Source organism: Oncorhynchus gorbuscha, linkage group LG05 (assembly GCF_021184085.1).
Source record: "Oncorhynchus gorbuscha isolate QuinsamMale2020 ecotype Even-year linkage group LG05, OgorEven_v1.0, whole genome shotgun sequence".
Classification (NCBI taxonomy): domain Eukaryota; kingdom Metazoa; phylum Chordata; class Actinopteri; order Salmoniformes; family Salmonidae; genus Oncorhynchus; species Oncorhynchus gorbuscha.
In genome coordinates this window covers 27,731,090-27,756,737 of record NC_060177.1, presented here as the reverse complement: position 1 = coordinate 27,756,737, position 25,648 = coordinate 27,731,090, and the positions used below count along the sequence as shown (strand labels likewise).

The 25,648-nt window shown below is 44.4% G+C and overlaps 1 protein-coding gene across 4 annotated transcripts; it reads right to left on the bottom strand.

Annotated features, from left to right (window-relative positions):
- Positions 1–1,275: 1,275 nt before the first annotated feature.
- pkma (pyruvate kinase M1/2a) lies at positions 1,276–23,834 on the bottom strand. Of its 4 annotated transcripts, none has more exons than XM_046349478.1 (11): positions 23,695–23,834; positions 16,804–16,982; positions 16,211–16,302; positions 11,278–11,409; positions 10,879–11,065; positions 10,424–10,694; positions 10,055–10,205; positions 9,748–9,900; positions 8,468–8,634; positions 6,548–6,729; positions 1,276–2,476 (listed from the first exon to the last, which is right to left on the bottom strand). In XM_046349478.1, exons 1-11 carry the CDS (start codon positions 23,736–23,738, stop codon positions 2,370–2,372), a joined length of 1,665 nt encoding a protein of 554 aa, XP_046205434.1. In that variant the 5' UTR covers positions 23,739–23,834; the 3' UTR covers positions 1,276–2,369. The 4 variants fall into 4 exon arrangements, with proteins under 4 accessions (XP_046205434.1, XP_046205436.1, XP_046205435.1 ...); XM_046349480.1 differs by lacking the exon at positions 23,695–23,834 and adding an exon at positions 22,335–22,491; XM_046349479.1 differs by lacking the exon at positions 23,695–23,834 and adding an exon at positions 22,148–22,203.
- Between the last annotated feature and the right edge of the window lie 1,814 nt (positions 23,835–25,648).

The window sequence follows — 25,648 nt, the reverse complement described above, 5'->3', positions numbered from 1 at the left end:
TCTGCCACACTGTCCCATCCTATGTTCCCTGTTCACCCACGACTGCATGGCCGCACACAACCCCATTATTAAGTTTGCCGGTGGTAGGCCTAATCCCTGACAACGATGAGCAGTGTGGTGCCAGGTCAATAACCTTTCCCTCAACGTGGGCAAGACAAAGGAGCTTATCTTGGACTACAGGAAACTGTGGGCCGGACACACCCCCATTCACATTGATGGAGCTCTTGTGGAGCAGGATGAGAGCTTCAAGTTCCTCTGTGTCCAAACACACCAACAATTGTGAACAGGGCACAACACTTCACCCTCAGAAGGCTGAAAAGATTTGGCATGGGCCCTCAGAGCCACCATTGAGAGCATCTTAACTGGCTGGATCACTGCTTGGTATGGCAACTGCTCAGCCTTCAACTAAGGTGCTACAGAGGATACTGCTCACAGCACATTTAAGTGGCCCTTTGTCCCCAGCACAAGTTGCATCTGTAAAGATCATGCCGTTTAATCAGTTTCTTGATATGCCACATCTGTCAGGTGGATGGATTAGCATGGCAAAGGAGGAATCCGAACATATTTGTGCACGAGATATAAGCTTTCTGTGTATGGACATTTTTCAGTCTTATTGAAGCTCATGAAAGCAAAACATTGAATTTTCATTTAGCAAATATTTTACTCTACGTTGCTCAATAAAGTCTATACCGGTTGTATTCAGTGCATGTGACATTGAGTACCTCAGAGGACAGTTGTACATATCTCGGCAGAGCTTACATCACAAGACATCTGCACTGATGGCGCCTGGTAAACTGTTAGAACGACGTAGTCTGTCAGACTCAATCTCTGGCGATTCTTGTATGTGGCCTGAAGGAGAGCCCCAGGATATGCCAGGCACTGTGCTCCTGGCTGAGGTGATGGGTGAGACACGCAGGCAGGTGGGGCTGGTTTACAGCCAGGACTGCCAGTGACAAACCGCTTTCTTACCTCTGTTCAATAAAACTACCTACTGAAATTGGCTTCAAGTACACTCATTAACTTTCCCTAATTTCTTGATATCATAGATTCTATGGAGTCCTTGAAGTATTAAGACCACATTAAGCAAATTAACTGAGGCACATGTGGAGTGTAAATTTTATGTACTGTAGTGTTAACAGTTCGTCAGTGGTGAGTAGCTCCAACACAAAAGAAACAAGCCGTTATGAGATGGCATGTACACAACAAATGGTCTGTCTGACCTTAAGAGGATAGCTGGGTTTAAGACTGGCGTAATAACATGACAGGAACAAGACAGGTGCTCGTCTCTTTTAATGATTGAAATCAAGTCAGTCATGAAGGACAACGTTACACCAGTTAACATTGTTAGACCTTACACCCTACCATCACAATCAAAGAAGCAGTTGGACATTTAGACACACACTAGATCACAGACAGGAACAAGAGAGCAGGTGCAGGAGGAATGAAGAGGTTGTTGGGGGGGGCATGTCCAAATCATCCCTTTATCCACCCCCCAGTGCCCTCTGAAAGACCCTCAAAGTACTGAATTCATACAGCACTAATTTGAGAGAACATGTAACAGCCTACATAGTGGTTCATAAGTGCCAACTTAGTTAGATGACCAAAATACAAATAAATGTGAGTTAAGAATACTTCAACACACAAAACAAAATCTGTAGTCAAACTAACATGGACACCCAATACATTATAGGATTTCTGTATGTTAGACAAAATATATGTAGTATTGGATGCCCAGAATCGAAATTCACCTTTCACAAAAGTATAACACAGAATGTAACATTGTCTACAGTAGATTGAGAGTGTAAAGAAAGCATGTATACAGTGCACAATGTAAATACAGACAACACTACAAGGAGCTGTTTGGGAGAAGAGTTTAACTGACAGGGTCATAAAAAGCTGTTCGCTTCGGGTCGCCGCCATTTTGTTCGCGTTATAGGAATGAGTGTGTGTGTTTTGTTCGCGTTATAGGAATGAGTGTGTGTGTTTTGTTTACAAGTTACAGTACAGCAGGTGTGCCCCGCCTCCCCCTCAAAACAGAAGCGCCCGGGATGTGCAGATCGATAGCTCTGAGTCATACATGGTTTGGTTTGTGTGAATAAATACAGCAGTTTCTGCTGGGCGCATACAGATACCCTGGAGATTAGGGTACAGGGGGAGCACAGAACACATCTACATGAGGGGAACCCTGGAGAGGAGTGGATTGTCGTGGGGAGGAGATTTCCTATTGGTCAAGACACCACCAGGTGTTTGTTTCAGTGAGTTTAAACTGTTGTGGGATGTACAAGTCAGCCCTGGTAATGGGAGAGGGGGTGGTGAGCAGAGGGACAAGGGGAAGACAGTGGAGGGGTTAGAAGGGGAAGGTAGTCAATTCAAGGAACCACAACCACACGCATGGTGTTAGTGTAGCCAGAGCCTGGGCGCCAACCGGTCAGGACAATCACCACATCTCCCTCCTTGAAGAACCCTCGCTCCTTTCCTGGGAAACAAAGAGCACAGTTGTCAACGCCATACCAGGTCCAGCATCGGCAATACCAGAGCAAGAAAGAGATTATCCAGAGTCAGAGAATGGCACTTGGAGACTACAACACTGACCTGACTAATCTTTGGGCAGATTGAGTTCAATATTATTATTATTAATATTACATTTGGAATGTTTAAAAATTAACATTTTTTGACAGCCATTAATGAAGCAATTATTCCAATCAATTTGACTTGGGTAAAAACAATCCAACTACATCACGGTAATCATTTATGTGAATAGTAAATCTATTGACACTGTATATCAAGATGTAACCTAGGCCTACTCACTGGATGCTTTGGGTTGAGCTTCTTTTGGCTGATTTCAGTTTGTCTCCTGGGGCTACAGGTGACGGCTTCCCTTCGGGACTTTATTGTACTGATCAACATTTGCAACGTAACAGCACTCTCCTTTTAAATGTGCAAGCGGTTTCTAAGACCGTCATTCATGAGGCACATGCAGTTACTTCGGCGGGGGAGACGTGAGGGAAAGATGATTAACCCAGTGAACGTTTGGTGACAGTCAGCTTTGAAAAAGGCATATTTTGCATAAATTCAAACAAAGTTCTAGGGTAGTGAATTGATTTGAACTGAAGCTGTAAGCTAGCAAGGAAAGTTAGTATCAGTGTGCATCGTTCCCTTTCAAGACAATTCGATACACATCTAGATACACGGGCTCAGATACGTTTAGTTTCAAACTTCTGTATGATTCGAGGAATGAATTGATGGTGTGATGCAACAGATGTTAGTGTGTCGTATACACACATTTCCCATTGTAAATTACAATATGCTGCTAATGGAGCTGGGCTTCTGAACTGGGTCTGGCAGAGTTGACTCAAATGCATGCAGTGAAAAACAATCTAAAACCAAGAAATTAAATATAAAACAGAATTTGGAGAAGAAACTAAAAATATTTTATAGGTGCCCCCTTAGTGATTTATTAACCATTAAACTAAGTGGTTCAAGCCCTGAATGCTGATTGGCTGACAAGCCTTATACCACGGGTATGACAAAAACTTGTAAAAAAAACAAGTGTTTTAGTACTAATCTCTTGACACAATGATGAAAATAATCATGGCCTCTAAACCTTCAAGCTGTATACTGGACCCTATTCCAACTAAACTACTGAAAGAGCTGCTTCCTGTGCTTGGCCCTCCTATGTTGAACATAATAAACGGCTCTCTATCCACTGGATGTGTACCAAACTCACTAAAAGTGGCAGTAATAAAGCCTCTCTTGAAAAAGCCAAACCTTGACCCAGAAAATATAAAAAACTCAGCCTATATCGAATCTTCCATTCCTCTCAAAGATTTTAGAGAAGGCTGTTGCGCAGCAACTCACTGCCTTCCTGAAGACAAACAATGTATACGAAATGCTTCAGTCTGGTTTTAGACCCCATCATAGCACTGAGACGGCACTTGTGAAGGTGGTAAATGACATTTTGATGGCATCGGACCGAGGCTCTGCATCTGTCCTCGTGCTCCTAGACCTTAGTGCTGCTTTTGATACCATCGATCACCACATTCTTTTGGAGAGATTGGAAACCCAAATTGGTCTACACGGACATGTTCTGGCCTGGTTTAGGTCTTATCTGTCGGAAAGATATCAGTTCGTCTCTGTGAATGGTTTGTCCTCTGACAAATCAACTGTACATTTCGGTGTTCCTCAAGGTTCTATTTTAGGACCACTATTGTTTTCACTATATATTTTACCTCTTGGGGATGTTATTCGAAAACATAATGTAAACTTTCACTGCTATGCGGATGACACACAGCTGTACATTTCAATGAAACATGGTGAAGCCCCAAAATTGCCCTCGCTAGAAGCATGTGTTTCAGACATAAGTGGATGGCTGCAAACTTTCTACTATTAAACTCGGACAAAACAGAGATGCTTGTTCTAGGTCCCAAGAAACAAAGAGATCTTCTGTTGAATCTGACAATTAATCTTAATGGTTGTACAGTAGTCTCAAATAAAACTGTGAAGGACCTCGGCGTTACTCTGGACCCTGAGCTCTCTTTTGAAGAACATATCAAGACCATTGAGGACAGCTTTTTTCCATCTACGTAACATTGCAAAAATCAGAAACTTTGTCCAAAAATGCAGAAAAATTAATCCATGCTTTTGTCACTTCTAGGTTAGACTACTGCAATGCTCTATTTTCCGGCTACCCGGATAAAGCACTAAATAAACTTCAGTTAGTGCTAAATACGGCTGCTAGAATCCTGACTAGAACCAAAAAATTTGATCATATTACTCCAGTGCTAGCCTCTACACTGGCTTCCTGTCAAAGCAAGGGCTGATTTCAAGGTTTTACTGCTAACCTACAAAGCATTACATGGGCTTGCTCCTTACCTACCTCTCTGATTTGGTCCTGCCGTACATACCTACACGTACGCTACGGTCACAAGACGCAGGCCTCATAATTGTCCCTAGAATTTCTAAGCAAACAGCTGGAGGCAGGGCTTTCTCCTATAGAGCTCCATTTTTATGGAACGGTCTGCCTACCCATGTCAGAGACGCAAACTCTGTCTCAACCTTTAAGTCTTTACTGAAGACTCATCTCTTCAGTGGGTCATATGATTGAGTGTAGTCTGGCCCAGGAGTGGGAAGGTGAACGGAAAGGCTCTGGAGCAACGAACCGCCCTTGCTGTCTCTGCCTGGCCGGTTCCCCTCTTTTCACTGGGATTCTTTGCCTCCAACCCTGTTACGGGGGCTGAGTCACTGGCTTGCTGGGGCTCTCTCGTGCCGTCCCTGGGGGTGTGCGTCACCTGGGTGGGTTGATTCACTGTTGTGGTCGGCCTGTCTGGGTTCCCCCCCTTGGGTTGTACCGTGTCGGAGATCTTTGTGGGCTATACTCGGCCTTGTCTCAGGATGGTAAGTTGGTGGTTGAAGATTTCCCTCTAGTGGTGTGGGGGCTGTGCTTTGGCAAAGTGGGTGGGGTTATATCCTTCCTGTTTGGCCCTGTCCGGGGGTGTCCTCGGATGGGGCCACAGTGTCTCCTGACCCCTCCTGTCTCAGCCTCCAGTATTTATGCTGCAGTAGTTTATGTGTCGGGGGGCTAGGGTCAGTTTGTTTATCTGGAGTACTTCTCCTGTCCTATTCAGGTGTCCTGTGTGAATCTAAGTGTGCGTTCTCTAATTCTCTCCTTCTCTCTTTCTTTCTCTCTCGGAGGACCTGAGCCCTAGGACCATGCCCCAGGACTACCTGACATGATGACTCCTTGCTGTCCCCAGTCCACCTGGCCATGCTGCTGCTCCAGTTTCAACTGACCTGAGCCCTAGGACCGTGCCCCAGGACTACCTGACATGATGGCTCCTTGCTGTCCCCAGTCCACCTGACTGTGCTGCTGCTCCAGTTTCAACTGTTCTGCCTTATTATTATTTGACCATGCTGGTCATTTATGAACATTTGAACATCTTGGTCATGTTCTGTTATAATCTCTACCCGGCACAGCCAAAAGAGGACTGGCCACCCCACATAGCCCGGTTCCTCTCTAGGTTTCTTCCTAGGTTTTGGCCTTTCTAGGGAGTTTTTCCTAGCCACCGTGCTTTTACACCTGCATTGTTTGCTGTTTGGGGTTTTAGGCTGGGTTTCTGTACAGCACTTTGAGATATCAGCTGATGTACGAAGGGCTATATAAATAAATTTGATTTGATATTTACTGCTCTAATTACATTGGAAACCTCCGCCGTGCATAAGAACAGCCCTTAGTTGTGGACATATAACAGACCTCCTCAGGCCTTATTGCTTAATTATTTTACCAGGTATATTGACAGAAAACAGCACAATATTTTCTCTTCAACACTAATGACACAAAAGAGGTGCAGGGGAGAGGATTAGTGTGCCCATTTGAAATGTTACATATATATATTTTTTTATCATGCTACAAAAGGTTGGAGACCCCGTGGTTTAGACTGTTTGGAAGCTGACGGACTGACCGAGCTTCTCTTCTGGTGAACACTAAATATCATAAATGTCCAGTTGATCTTACATCTCATGGAGAGATATAATGGCTGCAGAATCTCACCCATTTCCATGGCGAAGTTGACCCTGAGGTCGACGTCCTCGGCCCAGACGTCGTGAGCAGGCTTGTTGTAGAAGACGGGGAAGATCCCGCGATACAGGTGGGCCTGGCGGGCGGTCTGGCCGTTACGGGTCACAGCAATGATGGGGGCGCGGGGCCTGTACCTGGAGATCAGGTGGGCTGACCTGCACACAGACAACACAGCTCAGACTCCTTCAGCCAAGGACACATCCAAGGCCTGCTGCCATTTCAGATATGGGAATGGCAGCAGATATGGCTTGAACAAAGCCTACACAACATCTAGAAAGGGGGTAGATTTGAAACTTAAAATGCATTTCTGAAATATTAGTAAAATGATTTGATTAGTGGAGGACCTACTATAGTAAAATAAATATGCATTTATGTCAATGGGAGACATCAACGAATATGGCTACACCAAGTCTAAGGATGTCTCAATGTGAACATTAATCAAGCCAGTGTCAAAATTCATGACTGTCGGTTCTGTTGGGGGTTACAAAGACAGTCACTCTAGACTGGTCAAACAAAGTCATCACAATGAGAGTTAAAAATAGTTAGGAAAATGTCACGGTTGAGCAGTCAAAAAGGGTAAGCGGATGTGAGAGTGAACACAACTCAATAACGACTGTGGAACCTTCTACCCTGAAAAACTGTATGGCTCTACCAATGCAGGTGTTCCCAATAATGTTGAGGACTCTTCATGAATAGTGTTCTACTTGTACTCATCTACAGATCTGTCTACAGAGTGGCCTCTGTTAGAACAACCCATAACACTCCCCCACCCTTCTACAGCTCATATTACTGTCTCCACCCACCCTGGAACACTCCACAGAGAGAGGGGGGGCATCTGGGACCATGCAACCATTCCCCACCAATCTAATGTAGGGGAACAGGATGTTAAGGGTCAGAGTTACATGTTCTGTAAATCCCTGATCTGTTGCCGCCTGTCCCTCTCCTCCCAGGCTTCCTACAACCCGCCTGTCCCTCTCCTCCCAGGCTTCCTACAACCCGCCTGTCCCTCTCCTCCCAGTCTTCCTACAACCCGCCTGTCCCTCTCCTCCCAGGCTTCCTACAACCCGCCTGTCCCTCTCCTCCCAGGCTTCCTACAACCCGCCTGTCCCTCTCCTCCCAGGCTTCCTACAACCCGCCTGTCCCTCTCCTCCCAGGCTTCCTACAACCCGCCTGTCCCTCTCCTCCCAGGCTTCCTACAACCCGCCTGTCCCTCTCCTCCCAGGCTTCCTACAACCCGCCTGTCCCTCTCCTCCCAGGCTTCCTACAACCCGCCTGTCCCTCTCCTCCCAGGCTTCCTACAACCCGCCTGTCCCTCTCCTCCCAGGCTTCCTACAACCCGCCTGTCCCTCTCCTCCCAGGCTTCCTACAACCTGCCCGTCTTTGTGAATACGACGAGGGCGCTAGCAGAGCACTTGAATGAGGACTCCACTGCGCCACATGCCACGGCCTCAGAGGGGTCCCGGGTTAGGTGGGTGGTGCGTCGCAGCTCCTCAAACAGCTGTCTGTGAAAGGTGGCTGCCTCAGCCTCCCGAGCAATCTGAGTGCGAGGGTGGGCCCGGGGCACGAGGGTTACACTCAGTCACACCACCACGGGGCGTGCCTTGCACCTAAGGCGCATGGCAAACGCCTATCTAGTCCTGGTCCAGTTCATTTACGGAGTTGTGGATGTAACGACTAAAAAAATTGGCTGTCGATCAGAGGCACTACCAGATATATAGACTCTCCTTATAATGAGTCAACTTTCAGTGATCTCCAGTTTGTTGTGACCGTAAGGACCTGTAAACGCGTGCCATGCCCTTTCATTCAGTCCCTGTCTCTCCCTACTCTGGCTTTATTATTATCACAAACCTCCTGAGTCCCTCCCAAACAGCCGTGCTACATCCACCTGCCTACCTTCCAGAGTTAGTGAGCACAATGAACGCAGAGGACAAGATCTTAAAGGAGGCCTCCACGGCTCCGATGGCGATAGCCTCGGCCGGGTCGGTGGAGTGTGGTGCGGCGCGCCGCAGGTCCTCGAACACCTGCCGATGGAACATGGCTGCTTCTGCCTCGCGAGCGATCTGGCACAGGCAATGGCAAGATGTAGCAGACAGACAGGGAGAACACCAGACAGATATAAGGAAAGAGTGATAGGAGACAAGATAAGGGTAGGACGTTAAGGTGAAAGGAATAGGAGATGGAGGTAGGCAGAGGGAAAGGAGAGAAATGTAGGTTTAGTCAGAGTGCAGTTTAGTGAGACAAGAACAAAACACGTTAAAAACACATCCAATGGGTCACTGCAGCCAGTCCATGTAGCTATGGCATCTAACACCGCAACACATCACAGCATTAGTACAAACTAAACTGCTTTCATGATTCTATGGTTAGAATTACATTCTGATACTACATACCACCCAAACTGACAGCTCATTCAAACTAGTTAGCTGGTTAGAGGTTACGAGATGACCAGTTGACTATAGTCATCTGCCGTTATAACATGCATGCTTTGTACAATCACACACGTAAAGAGATCGCAGAACAGGAAATCAAACGAAGAAGAAAGCTTCCAATAAAGTCCAATAAATAAAAAAAACTGAGGGAAAACATTCAAAGACCGTAAAAGAGAAGCTGTTAAGAGGCAGAGTTAGTCTGAGCCTAATGCCAGTCCTTGTGTAGGACAGTGCCTTCAGTTAACTCAATGCATTCTTAGAGGCGAAAACGGGTTTAAGAGTGTGAAGGACATGGTGCTGCAGTGAACTCATAGGCAGCTGCTCAAGGACTGCTGAGTCACTCCTGCTTGCATCCAAAGAGGAGTGCAGCAGCTGAACTAGAGTCAGCTGTTAAAGGCCTGAGTAGAAGGAAATGAGGGCAGCGTCAGCCAGATTCTCCACCCATGTCCTACACTCTGTACTATTAAAACCTAGTGAGCAAACCATTATGGATCATTACAACATTATGACTCAATATAACACAGTCTGAATCCAGATTGCTTTGCTGACCCTGACAAACGTCACATAAGACATAATAAATGTTTAAGTGGAAATGGGACGTCATCAGCAACATGACTTCCAGTAGCCCTGAACCTGCTGTTCATAGGTCTATAAGGTGTAGGTCAGGACCAGTGGAAGCCCGGGGCTGATGACACCCAGACTGAAGGACAGTACTGGAGGAAACTGTAGGGGGCAATGTCTCACCATGTGCTGTGTGCGGACAGCCTCCAGTGGGTAGTCTCCCTTGGCGGTCTCTCCACTCAGCATGATGCAGTCAGCTCCATCCAGCACGGCATTGGCCACGTCACTGCCCTCAGCGCGGGTGGGCCTGGGCTTCTTGATCATGCTCTCTAACATCTGTGGGAAACACAGGGGTTCACAATGTCAGGCTACCAACAGTGAAATAACACACAACCTTTCACATCACAACAAACTAGCATCCCTGTGGAAATAGAAATGTCTCCTGTTACATTTAATATATTTTTTTAAAGGTATCACAAACTAAAATGACCTGTGTGGCGCAGGTGATTGGCTTGCCGGCTCTGTTGCAGCGGCCAATCATCATCTTCTGGGCCAGGAACACCTTCTCTGTGGGGATCTCAATTCCCAGGTCTCCACGGGCAACCATGATGCCATCACTGGCTTCCATGATTTCGTCAAACCTGCACAGGGGACGGGACACCGGATTCAGACGTAGTTGGATTTAACATTCCTATGGTGTTTACAAACTATGATAAGACCTACTGTATGCCATTTATTCTAATGTGAATTGAGTGACGGAACGTAAGGATTTTGGGCACAGGCCAGTCGAGCACAATTTCTACTAGTCAAGGATAAAAATAAATAAAAATCAGCTTGTATTTCATGCCATCACACAGACCTGCGAACTCCCTCGTGGTTCTCCAGCTTGCTGATGATCTTGATGTTCTTGCCCTTTTCTCCCAGCACCTTCCTGACAGCGTGCACGTCGGCTGCTTTACGGATGAAAGAGGCAAACACCATGTCCACTCCTTGCTCCACGCCGAAGGTCAGGTCAGAGATGTCCTTGTCAGAGACAGCAGGCAGGTCCACAGCAGCACCAGGCAGGTTCACACCCTTCTTACTGCCCAGGGTCCCTCCATTCTCAATCTCACACATCAGGTAGTCCTCACCTGGGGAGACACATTGAGGAGACAGTGTTAACATCGCCAGGCTATAAAGAATAGGAAGCTCCATCTGGCCATCCTCTAACCATCTAAAAGTTCAGTAAGTGAGGGGATTCTAGGGCTCATAGATCCGCAAAGGAATATTCTCTAGTCTATTCAGTTCTTAAGTGGGAGCCAGACATGAACTCACCGATCTCCTTGACCTGGAGGGACACTAGTCCATCGTCGATGTAGATCTTGCTGCCCAGCTCCACCACCCTGGTGATGTTCTTGTAGTCCAGCCACAGATTGTCTTCATCACAGTTCTCCTGATAGGCATCATCCAGGGTCAACTTGATCATGTTGCCCTTCTTCAGCTCCACCTCAGACGTGCCACTCTGACACAAAGAAAAAAGGATCAACACCTACAAAATGTCTATTAACTATAATCCTAATTTCCCATTGCTGCAGTATTATTTTCCTGCTGTAGCAAATTGGCTCAAATTAAGATCCTACATCTGAACTCAATATTTTGTCCTACAAAATGTGTAGTAAACATTGGACAGGGCCTCCAGTGCTGGGAACATGGTAGTTGGTTGTTTCTACTCACTCCCTTGATAAGTCCAGTCCTGATCTCAGGACCCTTTGTGTCCAGAGCGATGGCCACGGGGCGGTAGTGGATGCTGCCGGCCTCAAAGCTCTCACAGGCCTCGCGCACATTCTTAAAGGTCTCACCGTGGTACTGTGGAACAGAATAGAATTTTAAAAACATTTTCTATAAAAAAAGGAAATTATTTTGTGAACAGGCTTTTAACAAACACTAAAGCAACAACGCATCAGCCAGACATTGACATTTTATTTCAGTGACGAAGTGAGATGGCCCAGGCATGGGAAAACTCAGAGGGTGGACACCTAGTGTAGTTGTAATGAGTCACACAACTGAGCAAAATCAGCTGACAACATACTGTATCAGGGCATAAACGTGAGAAATATGACCACAAATCAAGGACATGGTCTAGACAACTGTTACCAGTGTGTCAAACATCTAGCTACCCTCTATAGTTTAAAATAATAAAACCACTGCCCACAACATTTAAGCTCACAAATCAAAGAAAACCCACTTAACACCAACCAAATCTAGTGAATTTAAACGTTTTCTAATGCTGTTAACGGCATGTCTCAACTCTCAATGAGAGAGATGCAGCCATGTCAGTAGCGCAAGTCAGATCAAGTGGCGCTTGTAGTCCTCCATTTAGGAAATCACCTCACTATTCAAATGTTTCAGTTTAGACAGAATATTCATTTGACGTTGCTGCCTAGTGTGCTAGCTAGGAAGTGGGTCTACAGTTTCATTAAATTTGCCATGACAAAAAGGCTTGTGTAAAAAACAACTCCCTCACGAGCCTCATCATTGAAGGTATAGTTTGCCAAAAAGAACACTTTATCCACTTGACTAGTATAGAAAGTGGAGTTGATAATCCACATCATGAAAACCTCTTCTCAGAAAGTTAAAGAGAAAAGAAAGTTGGAGTTCTGAGATTTAAAATATTTGTTTATATTCAGCAGAACTTTAATTCACCAGACACTATGGCTGGTTCACCAAAAAGTTGATTTCATACCCCCATGTTGGAGTGAAAGACAATTCAATTTACAGCATGTGCAAGTGTAAAACCAAATACATTTTGCACAAGTAACCATAATCTTCAGGCATGTGAAAACTGCTCCCAACTTGCCAGATGGGCAAGTAACCATGAGAATTTAATGTCAACCCCTGATTTATGCCTAGTCCCTATTCAGATTAGGCACCACAGTGTAATACCCTTCAATTGTAAACACGTGGGGTTAACATGAAACCTTATCAACACAGACAGTATGACCTGGACATTTACGTAAGAGAACACGGTTTACAAAGAGTTAAATATGCTACTACAACCTGCCTGTTCACATGTACATCACAACTACACTAATGGTATTGAGTGGCAGTGTTAGCACTACCCTTGGAGACAGCTGCCCCAGATGGCTCATGCCGTTTCTCCATCTGGGTAACGTAACCTGAGCTTTACCTAAGCACTTAATTGGTAGGTAATCACACAGGGCTTCATTTCCAGTCGCTCCTTCCCAGTTATACTGCACTTCTGCTACTGTATCACCACAAACAGCCTTGGCATCAAAGGGAGCCAATAGTGCAGTGCCAAATTACACCAAGATAACTACATTCCAGCATATACTTAAGAGCAGCTAGTCAGACGAAGCAAGGTCTAGTTTCAGCAAGAGGAAATGTAATTTCATGAAGCTATAAATGAAGACGTGGAAGTGCCCTTCCTAACATTTTGATAAGCCTCCATGACACAGCACAGCCAGTAGAGGTCCAGGAGACAGGTGAGTGGCTCAGGCCTCCTGCCTGAGTGTAGCAGGTTAAGACAGAGGAAGCGTCTTTGGCCTGGTAAGTGACCTCTACTGAACAGGGTATTGAAGCAGGTGACAGTGTGACGAGTGAGAGTGACGCAACCGGTTGCTCCAGGCCTGCATCCTGGGTGGGGCGATAAAGCTACAAGAGGAAGGCACAGATTAAGAATTTAGTGGCACAAGCTACCCCAGGTAAGGTTTCCACTGCTCCAGCTCACAGTTTAGGGCCTACCTTTGGAGTTGTCTGGTCAGGATCACCCTTGAACTGCACACCCTGGTTGGCACCTAGAACATCTCATATTCAAACGAGATCTTCTGAAGGGAGCTGATACTTTGCAAAGAAGCATGTCTGACAGACTGACGACATTGGAGCAGGGAAGTGGTCAAGGTGGCAGCTTGAACAGACGTTTTAGTGAGCTGCGCGCCAATCATGTCCATGCCGTGACAAAAAGAGAAGCCTACCGGTCTATTGCTAAACAAGAGAGGAACGTTCTTAGACAACTGCCATAACTATGCTTGCCCTACGGATAATCTCACGCTTTCAAAGTCTGTTGAAGATGACAAGTTCCCCTCTTTAACCAGTTACTCCGTGCAAACCTCCACCCTCCAAAAAAGGATGGAGGATGTGCGACGCTATCTGTATCTGCCAAGAAGTTACACCTGCAGAGAAGAACAAAGTCGGTGATACCGTCGGCAAGAGGCAACAGCAAAAAGATTCAAGACCAAGGGGAACTCATCCTCTTGACTGCCAGATTCTACAGGGATGCTGTCTGGAAAACCATTCCTACAGGGCCATGGTCTGCATGTCGAAAAGCATCTCAGCATGGATGACATAAAAACGAGTAACGGGTTGTGGTCAACGATCAAGAAAGCACAAAATGAGCGAAATCCTGCCGGACGACGAGGCTTCATCAGTTTGGAAATCCATATTCCATTTTCATTGTAATGAATACCTAACATGCCTTGGGTGACAATTTCCCAGACGACTCAGTTAACTCAATTTGAGTTTCGCCCCCTTCTATGACCAGATGGCTGCCTATTTTGTTTACAAACTCAAGGACTGAAAGGAGTTTATTTTTTATGCATACAGATCTGCTCTGACTTACTTTACACTGTTATTGTTCTACGTAGTTATTAATAAGTGAGAAAGGTCTCATGTACACAGCACCATTCAAAAGACACCTACAAGGGTTTCTTTATTTTTACTATTTTCTAGATTGTAGAATATAGTGAAGACATCAAAACTATGAAATAACATATGGAATCATGTAGTTAAAAAAAAGTTTGAATCAAAATATGAGACTCTTCAAAGTAGCCACCCTTTGTCTTGATGACAGCTCTGCACACTTGGCATGGTTTCATTATCTCTAGGTTAACATATGCTGCTCGCTTTACGGTAAAATAAGCAAATAGATTAACCAGATGCTTTTCAAATTTCTGTGGAGAAACCGTACCCATTACACTAGGAAAAAAACTGATGTAATGAACAATCGTACAGGGGGCTGAATTCTGCACTTTACTTCAATTATACTTAGGAATTAATGTATCCAATTGATCTTAAGACCCACTTCTATGTGGAACTTTATTCCTCATCATGTCTTCTCTACTTTTGGTGGCCTTTACTTCATGTTGGTTTGCAATTATAATATTGACAAACTTCCAGTGAAACTGCTTTGTCAGATTTTAGTCATAATTTATCCACACAGATATGGAATAATCCAGACACATTGTATAAAAATATGGCTTTGTTTTTAGAATATTGGTTCTGAAATAATATCCTATTGGTGAGCCAACTGGTAAATGAAGAGGGTCTTTTACTTAGTTATAAGGAATTCGTATCACTATATAAGATCCCTGTAACACCTAAAGATCTTGAAATTGTTTTAGATGTCATTCCCTCAGGTGTTGCTTTATTATTCAGGAACGTGTCAAGAACTGACCCTCAGAACCTACCTTCCATTAACCCTGTTGACTCATCAGTAGGAAAAATTTATTATTTCCCCTTTTGGGCCATTCAGAGCTACACAAACCTTGTTTCAGCAGGATGTTGCATCTATACCTTATGTCATACATTTTTGGAACAGTTTTATTGATAATATCTGTTTGAATCATGCCACACCTACTTAGGAACTTCATGAATTTGGTTATTTTCTAAATATTACCCTGCCAACCACTTATTTACCTTTATTTAAGGTAAATAAGTGAAGTTGAAGAAAACACCATTAGAAAAAGGCACAATTTGAATTAAACACCCAAAGCAGTGTTGCATCTTTTTGGCATGGTCTCCATGTAAGGAATCTGTTAAGATATCAATAATTGAACACATGAAGATTCCACACTATTATGGAGAGATGTATTGCATGGATTCTTTACCTACAATAGAAATAAGTTGAAACAATGTAGTTCATTTCATTCTTTTGGCCAAATTTCATATTCAAAACAAATTTACACACATTTTTACAAAAATAAATTTAACTATATTTTAAGACAATTAAATACTCTACCAACAAAAAAAAACTGTTACAATTATAATTCTATGCATGTCCCTTAAGGTCCTTGTAATGTGATATTGTACCCCCTAGCCCAATTGTCATGTGTGATATATTTCTCACCCTCCCCCCTCCCCCCATGTACTGATGTATTGTTAAAAAATAATTGTACCTTGGTGCAGCTAAACTTGATTTAAAGCTCATCAAAACAGACTGTGGGTTTGTGCTATTCAGTAGAACTAGGAATTGCCAGGGCATCGCGATATGATCACAATACTTTGGTGCCGATACAATATGCATCACGATTCATTGCTGTGATTTTATTGCAATTCAATGTTTCAAACATATTGCTCACTATATGTCTGCTGCAGACGGACAAGTGGGCGCAATGAGAAAACTGTTTTGATCAGTCATGGAAATAAATACTGAAAAGAAGTTTGCTCCCCATTTTTAAAAAATGCTGACGTTTGTGCAGTTTCAGCCAAATAGTGCAGAAATAGAGATACATAGTGAAAATAATATCCTGATATTTAACGATTGACTCCCCCCCTCTCACTACTATTCAGATATATAAAGTTTAGGTCTGGATCCAGTCTGATCATCCGCCACTGCAGAAGTCTAGGAGTCTAGACATGCTAGGGAACCCACCTCATGAGATCCATGGGAGAAGTTCATGCGAGCGATGTTCATCCCAGACTTGATCATCTCCTTCAGCATGTCCACAGAGCGAGAGGCTGGCCCTGTTATGACAGATAAGGGTTAGCGGTAGGGTTTAAACATCAGTACACACAGTGTGATGTCATACAGTAGGTATTTCACAGCATCATCCTATAGTAGAGGGTCTTCGATGTAAAAAATATAGGCCTACAGACATTTGAAAACTAAAAGTTTGCCATCTAGATAAGTTCTAACTATTAAGTTAATGTGCTAAAAGCTATGCAGCTGTGCATTTGGTTTACTAATTTAGTAGCTAGTTCTCTCATCTTCCGCTAGATGGCTGTCTGTCCTCCAAATAGTTTAGGTCAGACATTTGGCAATGCATTAGTTAGCATTTTCTATGGGATTTTACATATACCTGTTAGCATTGCTAACCTTTGAATTACAGAAGCTCAGTTGAGCTTGAAAATAGCAGCCCTTGTGTTCAGTGCCGGTATTACCGAATATCCCAGATGGCACAAGGTCAGTATGAAGGTAAGACCATCTGGATACCACCCTAGCCTAGCGTGTGTGTAGCCACTGACCAATAGTGCAGATGATGCCAGTGTTGCGGGCGGTGGTGGGCTCAGAGTCGATGTCCAGCAGGCACAGGTGCTCCAGGAATGTGTCGGCCATGGCAGCGCCGAGCTGCTGCGTCTGGACGAAGGCAGAGCCCATGTCTTGAGACTTTGAACCGGGCATGATGGCAGATTTTGAAGAAGTCCTGGAGGAGGAGAGAGAGAGATGAGGTGATATGAAGGGCATACTACTAAGACAGTAAGGTGCTAATGGTTCACTCAATTCAGTGTCGCGAATCTCGGGCATTATCAGGTTATGGACTGGACTGCCACATTAAACAGAGGACCACACTGGTTCATGAAACCATCAACTTTAGATCCAGTCTACAACACTGTATAGCCTCGGGAATTAATACGCAACAGCTTATTGGAGGCAATGTGTGGCTTTGTATCAACTGACATCTGTGCAAATAAGTTTGTTTGTGGAATAAAGAACCCATTCAAAAGACTACATCTGAAAAAGTGTGATTGAAACCCTTCCCTGCTGGTTCTCAGGCTGCACCATAGAAAATAAAGACATGGGCCTAAATACAATTGATCTATAATATAGCCTCGTCTACAGTAACATTCCACAGCATTCTTTCACTGAGAAGCACATTGAGCTGTTTGCAAGTCATGGCAACCGCAGCCCTGACTGGCACAGTGCTTTCATTACTTCCTCCGACCCAGGACAGATCACTTTCAACATGGTTCAATACAGAGCTGTTGAAAACAAGGGGACATTTTGCAAATGACTGCATGAAACCCAATAGGTTACTTCATAGCACCATAAAGTTCTCTTGCTCAAGAGTCAAAACGCTTCCCTTTTCTAGTGTCCGTCTTGACAGTAACAAAACAGGCTCTTTGTACAGGTACTGTAGGTCAGGCCAAATTATCCATGGCTTTAGGGCAAGCGAAAAAAGTCAACGAGGTAGCTCTGTTTGTGTAAGGTGGAGCGTCGCTACTTTGAGAGTGTGTGGAGTACCGAGGCAACTCTGCAAGCTGCGACGGGCTCTGTTGCCATGGTTGTGTTGTAACCCAGGAATGTGGCAATAGATAGCGAACAGAGCACAGACAGAAGGTATGCATGACAAGGGGGATCCATGGAGGGCTGCCCTGGATACAAGACCGGGTTACCAAACTGGACTAGCCTAAACACTAACCAGTGTAGAGTTGACTTTCACCCAGTGTAAATTATAGAGTAACACTCACATGAACAGAGAACACACTCACTGACTGCATCAAGGTGGAGCTTCTAGGAAATACTAAGCTTTCTAATAGAGGTCTGTAGACTAACAGATGTAGCCTAAGACTACTTATTAACAGATGAGAATCTGCAGGATGCATAGGGACAGAGAGAGCATGTTATCTTCCTCAGTAGCCCTGCTTACTGCAAAGCACAATCACATATTTCCCCTCAAAATTACTCACCTAGCTTGAATTAGCAGAGGCAAAATTTGTTAGCCTAACATTTGCATTACCCAATGTATTCTGCACCCCAAAACCTCCTTGTTCTCATTCATTTGGCTACAGATTCTCCTCTCTGCAAGTAGGCCATTTCAGCAGAGCTGGGAATTGCCTGGAACCATAGGATATTATCACGATACTTAGGTGCCGATACATATTGTATCACGATCCTATATGTATTGCGAGTCGATACTGTGATTTTCTTGCGATGTTCGAAACATATTGCTCACCATATGCCAGCTACAGAGGGACGAGAGAGCCATAAGAAAATAAGCGCTCAGTCATGGGAATAAAAGCTATGAAAACAAATTGGCTCCCTATTTAAAAAAGGATGGAGAACAGGCTATGAAGGAAAAAAAATACTGGAGTTATGGTGCAGGTACAGCCAACTAGCACAAAAATAATATTGCGATATTGTCAAAAATAATATCCTGATATGTAACTATCGACCCCCCCCCACTACTATTTAGAGCATGCTACCCTCTAGAACCAGACCTACACACAGCTCATCTCTTTCAGCGTGCAAATGAATCGTGACAGGAACCTGCCACACAGCAGCAGTAAAACCAATAGGCAGCAGCTCAGTGACGTCAGAACCTCAAAGGCAGCAGCCTTGTGTTATACGTGAGCACGGTCACATCCTGCTCTCTACAGGCTCCCAACTGCGTACACAGCATGACAGCAGGGGCTAGGGCTAGCCCCCAGACAGAAGCTGCTGAACAGAAATCATACAATGTCTCATCTCAAATGAAGCCTAGATTCTTATCCCCGGAAAACACTATTTATAGCTGCCTGCAGGAAGCCTAACAGTGATTTTATTTGGGGGGGGGGACAGCAACAAACTCAAGAGGTTGCAGATATCAAGTTCAACATTTGCACATTGAAAACAGTTCCGTAGGTTACAAAATGCAGTGGCACTTTATAGCGCAATTGCTTTTTATGGTCACTTTGATTTTATTCCCATGAAATCAACAGGGACTAGTTTGGAGCTATCATACAGCCTCTGGTGGAGTCCTGACATGACCCAGTTATGCTTCCTCAGGAAACCCTTCCTACCCTGTGACTAACACAGCTAGGCTGATGGATCACCAAAAGATGCTCTACAGTCCAAGGCCATGCCAGGCCAATCTGAGCCACCATTCATATGCCTGTGACAAAGATGTAAAGTGTTGACCTGGGGCCAGTGACTCACACCAGTAAGACATGCATCTGGGTCACTTAGGTTTAACTTTAGAGCTGCTCTGCTGCTATCAATCCTCTCCAAACCCTTCCAACAACACTGCTCACTGGAACCAAATATGCTTCCCCGCTCTCCATGCCTACGTACTGCCCCTCACCCTCGCTTTTACTCAAATTCACACACGCATGCCATGCACACACTGCGATGTCTCCACTGCGCATTGGCAACATGGCCAGAGGTTGCCTTACAGATGACACCCTAGGAGCAGCCATGATGACACTGACATAGCCTATAAATCTACACTGGTGACCTCGAGAGGCCTAGCTCTCCCCCTGCGCTACATTGAGTCAGTCTCGTCATTCAGCGCTACATTGAGTCAGTCTCGTCATTCAGCTATGTGACGTACCAGTAGACCTTTCGGTTCCTCCTCTGGACGTACAAGAACGTAGCTGCTACAGACCTCCAGAGGATGTCCAGCCTGTGTGACCCCCCCGGTCCCCACTGAGTGCAGCAGGAACAGCAGCAGAGCTAACCGGACAGGCAGGAACTCCTGGTAGAGTGACTTGCCTGCCTACGCACAGCTCAGGAATAAATCCTCTTCAGCAAGGATAACATGCTGCAGTACACAGTCCAGGTTGCTGCATCCACGGAGCAGGCTGTGTGCCCTGATACTGTGGCTATACATGAGAGTGTGCTGTGGTAAACGATGTTGGCAGCACTAGGTCATATCACCCCTAGGGTTCTAAAATGGTGGACGTATATTCTAATAATAAACACAGGGTAAGTCTGTGTAGAAAACAAAGTGCTAGCCTGGGATTAGTGCATTGCATCATGCTGCAATGGGGTGGCAGTAGTCATACATCACTGGTCTGGTGACACCGTTGTATTCTGTGCTGCATTGCATTACACAGCAGAAAGTATCCATGCTCTGCTGTGCTGCTGACTAGCGTTACACAGCACCTGTAGCCACTATGCTAGTAATAACCAAGAGCAGGAGGCAAGGCTACCACTATGCATGACAGGCTGCATGGAAGTGGCACCAGCTACAACAGGACTATGCAGAAAAACAGATTCAGTCACTGTAGGCCTACACCCCAAAACACTATATTTCTTCTGACTCAACTCTCAATAGCAGTTGAGTAGGAGACGGGGGTATGCCATCCAAAATAGTGAGTCAGTTGGAGTTTAACCTGGGGATTCTGAGCAGTTATTCACCTCATTGAGAACAGAGAACTTCAGAGGAAGAGGTGCCTTGTCAGTCATTCTCCCTGTGCACAGTTAGGGGCTATTGCATGATATTTAACACTCTGGAAAGTTACAGCAGGAAATGACTAAAAGGTGACGCCATAGTGGGAGTATTTTAGACATTTACTGTGGGGCCTGCAGCCTACGTGCTCCCACCCCAGTACTCTGGCTATGCAGACTGCCAGATAATGTATACTTCAGTACCCTATAACCTAGGCCTCTCACACCCCTACAAGATGCCCTATGTCAGGACAGACCATAGTATAGCCCAGCCCCTCCTGTCCCCACTGATAACACAAGATTCCTCACCTACTGAGAAGTGTGCCTATGCCCTAGCACACCAAAATAGAAACCGGCTCCCTCAAGTGACCTGGCTGATGCTGTGTAAAGTAAAGGGCGGCTTGTATTTCCTCCTACACAGGGCTCTGGGCCAGAAGAATCTGTTACATAACAATGGCTGAGAATCTCAGGAATAGTCCTAACCAGACTTAAGAGGAGCACTAAACCTTAATGTGAAGCCTAAATTAGTTCTGAGACTGACTAAGCATACATTTGATATGAAATTTGCTAATTGTTCAAGGTAATCTAAAAAGGTAATAAAAAAAAAAAGAAGTTAGGCCTACATGACCATTTGATTTGGGAGCTGGGAGACATGGAACTGACCAAGTTCAGGTTTTGATGGAGGCTGATAGAAAGAGCTATAGTATTGATGCATGACTAGTCAATAAACAGGCACTGCAGTAGAGGTTTTCTAGAAGGTTGCAGTGACTCCCCCCAGTGTCAACAAAGCCAATCCATTGTGATATATTTAGGGCCATATAAAAGTAGTTATTTTGTCTGCGTTCACCGTATCGCGGATTTTATAGGGCCCTATAGTTTGACATGTCAGTGAGGCCACACTACTGCAGTAAAGGTGCTTGCTGTAAGTCACAGTTCGAATAAACGTTTTGTTCAGGAGGCTGGGTGGACCGCACATCTCTGATTAATTAACCGGTAGTTTTAATATTAAGTTGGTAACATGAGAATGGTCGCAGTCATCAGTTCGCAGTAGAATCCATCCACTGATGCGCCACAGGGCACGTTTCCATCTCTGCGTCACATTTTCACGATTTTAAGATATTGCGAAGAGAAACTGGCCAATGGAATTCAAAGTTCATCGGTTAACCACACCCACCATGCAAGGCAAGACAAACGCACTTGTATTTTACAATTCTCCCCGCTTTAAAATAGATGTTTTAGACTGATACCATGTTAGTTAACGACAAATAACACCACTCAGAAAAATAGTCATTAAGTAGTAAGTTCACCTGTATGAATAGTTAACTTGAGAAAGCTGCATCACAATGAGTTAGTCACTGACAAACGACACCATTCTTTGTATGACTACAACACCACATGGTTTGCGGATTTAAGATTGTTCAAAGTGACCACTACTATTACCTCTTACTATCTAGACAGTTTTCTTTCGGGGATACATCCATTGCCTGGACAATGCCACTAAAGAAACCAGCTGGCAATACAGAATATGAGACCGTAAAAAATGAACAAAATGGCCATTTGGTGACATAAGTCCTACAAAACAAACGTACATCATGTAATTAGCTAGCTATCTTGTGACGAGACTCACCTTACTTCGGATGAACAACTGCTAGACTGACGTATTTCTCTTACACCCAGCTGCTCAAGGTGATCTCCCAAACTCAACCGGAACTATTTTTTTGTCCGATCCATCACGTATCCATCCGCGATAAAGAAGTAAGTCGCTATTCAAATGATATAATGCATTCAATCGAGATATATGGTTTCAATAATTCATACATATTTAGAATGTATTTATGTATGATTTCTGGTGTATTCTTTGAAGAAGAAAAAAACACCCGGTAACCTAGGGCTTGGAACTATAAACCAAGGGAAAGTTTACATAAAGGAACATAATGAAAGTGCGGTGATGCGATACCGCTGATGTCCAATCAGGAACCTGAGAAGTATCTCTGAAGCATGGGGCAGACATGTGACTCAGGGATGCGGTATAATTGCTTGAACATCGGAAAGGGTACCATGGGGTCTTATATTCAATTACCTGTATTTCAGTGACACTATCCTCAATCTCACTGTATAGTCAATAATTGAATAAATGTATGCCCATCATGGTGGTTGGAGATGTGAAAATCCCAGGAAAGACACACCAAAAGATGCACGTATATCCTCGAAGCCGCAGTGCCTCATGGGATGCACCATGACTGAAAGGTTATATTATTGTGTAAGTAACAAATATGTAACAAAATGATTGTATCTCACTCTCAAACAAATCAGTACTTCTCTCCTTTCCAGTCTCCACTCCTCTCACCCACACACATAGTATCTGATGATGATGACGACGATATTTTACATAATTGTACTTACATCACAATATTATTTATCATGCAAGGCAAGTTCCACAACATGTCACTTTAACAATTCACTTTTTCATTCAGGGAATTCAGAGGAGTCTGTCAGCAGCACCAGTATAACCACAGATAAAAAGGAGCCAGTATCTTTGGTATAACAGTTGAGAATGAGATCATTTATAATCAACACCTCCCTCTAGTGTTCATTAGGAAGAAGAGCTTAGCTGAGGCTTAGCTTACTGTGGCTAAACTACAGTTGAATATTCCTTCCCCCAGCACAAACCTTTGATAGTTTCCCTCTAACATTTTCTCTTACTTTTATATCATGCAATATATTTTTGGTAAGGTAGTTATATAAACAAAAACCCTTTCACTCAACCTGAATTGTTGAATTCCTACTCAACTCAACCTCTTATCACAGATGGGAGAGAGACTACATGTCCCGTCTAACCCTTATCAAGCCAAGTTAGAGGCAAATTCCTACCTGCTGTCACTGTTGAAGTGTTCTAACTGTAGGGATTGTCTACATGTCATCATGTACAGCATTCAGTCCTGGCATGTAACCCCTCCCTCTCTGTCCCCTCCTACAGTAGTCCTCACCTGATCTCAACGGTAACGTTGCTGCAGCTGCTGCCACTGCCCATGTTGGCTTCTCCCTGGCCCCAGCCAGACTCTGGCTGTGTCCTGCACTCTGCTCTGCTCCCTCAGACCAATGGACACCTGCCCAGGTGAGGGACATTCCCTCCAACCCAATCACCTGGCCACACTGGCAAAGCCCCCACCTGTCACAGGGCATTATTGTCTCACACACCACAGCCATGAGGTACAGTGAGATAGCCCTCACCCTGGTGAAATCCTCAGCCAAATCCTATAGATGTATAGATATTAGATGAGAGCTGTTATGATGTATTCGTATTTTGATTTGTGAAAATATATGTTGTCTGAATATGATGATAGTTTATTTACATATAATGTTTTTATATAATTTTTGAATGAAGTGATTATATATTTTTTAAAGACCTGGAACAGCAGTATTCACTGCAGAACTATCTATTCTATGTCTATGGCAAGTCTCCCCTGTATGCATGGAGCTAGAGCCATCCTCTGAGAAGGTATGTACACTTGTCCTGTATAATTATTTCTATTGAAATGGTCATGCACTGTGCAGTAGAACTTAGTAGATCAAATGATTATGGCATGCTCCCCCACCATAGGCTCTTGAAGTACAGTGCATTTGTGAAGTATTCAGACCCTTTCCCTCTTTCCATATTTTGTTACGTTACTGTCTTGGATTAAATAAAAAATGTCTTCATCAATCTACACACAATATCCCATGATGACAAAGATAAAACAGGTTTTTAAAAATGTTTGCAAATGTGTTAAAAAAACAAAACAGCAATACCTTATTTACATAAGTATTCAGACTATTTGCTATGATACTTGAAATTGAGCTCCGGTGCATCTTGTTTCCATTGATCATCCTTGAGATGTTTCTACAACTTGATTGGAGTCCACCTGTGGAAAATTAAATTGATTGGACATGATTTTGAAAGGCACACACATGTCTATATAAGGTCCCACAGTTGACAGTGTATGTCAGAGCAAAAACCAAGCCATGAGGTTGAAGGAATTGTCCATAGAGCACTGAGACAGGATTGTGTCGAGGTACAGATCTGGGGAAGGGTGCCGAAAATTGTCTGCAGAATTGAAGTTCCCCAAGAATACAGTGGCCTCAATCATTCTTAAATGAAAGAAGTTCAGAACCACCGAGACTCTTCCTATAGCTGGGTTCCCGGCCAAACTGAGCAATTGGAGGAGAAGGGCCTTGGTCAGGGAGGTGACCAAAAACTCCGACAGAGCACCAGAGTTCCTCTGTGGAGATGGGAGAACCTTCCAGAAGGACAACCATCTCTGCAGCACTCCACCAATCAGGCCTTTATGGTAGAGTGGCCAGACGGAAGCCACTGACTCCTCAGTAAAAGGCACATGACAGCCCACTTCAAGTTTGTCAAAAGGCACCTAAAGGAATCTCAGACCATGGGAAACAAGATTCTCTGGTCTGAGGAAACCAAGATTGAACACTTTGACCTGAATGCCAAGCATCACGTCTGGAGGCCGGCGTTAGCAGCATGGTGGTGGAAACATCATGCTGTGGAGATGTTTTTCCAGCAGCAGGGACTGGGAGACTAGTCAGGATCGAGGGAAAGATGAACAGAGCAAAGTACAGAGAGATCCTTGATGAAAACCTGCTCCAGAGCACTCAGGACCTCAGACTGGAACGAAGGCTCACCTTCCAACAGGACAACGACACTAAGCACACAGCCAAGACAACAGAGGAGTGGCTTCGGAACAAGTCTCTGAATGTCCTATAGTGGCCCAGCCAGAGCCCAGACTTGAACCCGATCTAACATCTCTGGAGAGACCTGAAAATAGCTGTACAGCAACGCTCCCCATCCAACCTGTCAGAGGTTGAGAGAAAAATAAATAATTAAAGGGTCTGAATACTTATGTTGAATACTTAAACTTGCAAACATTTCTGAAACCTGTTTTTGCT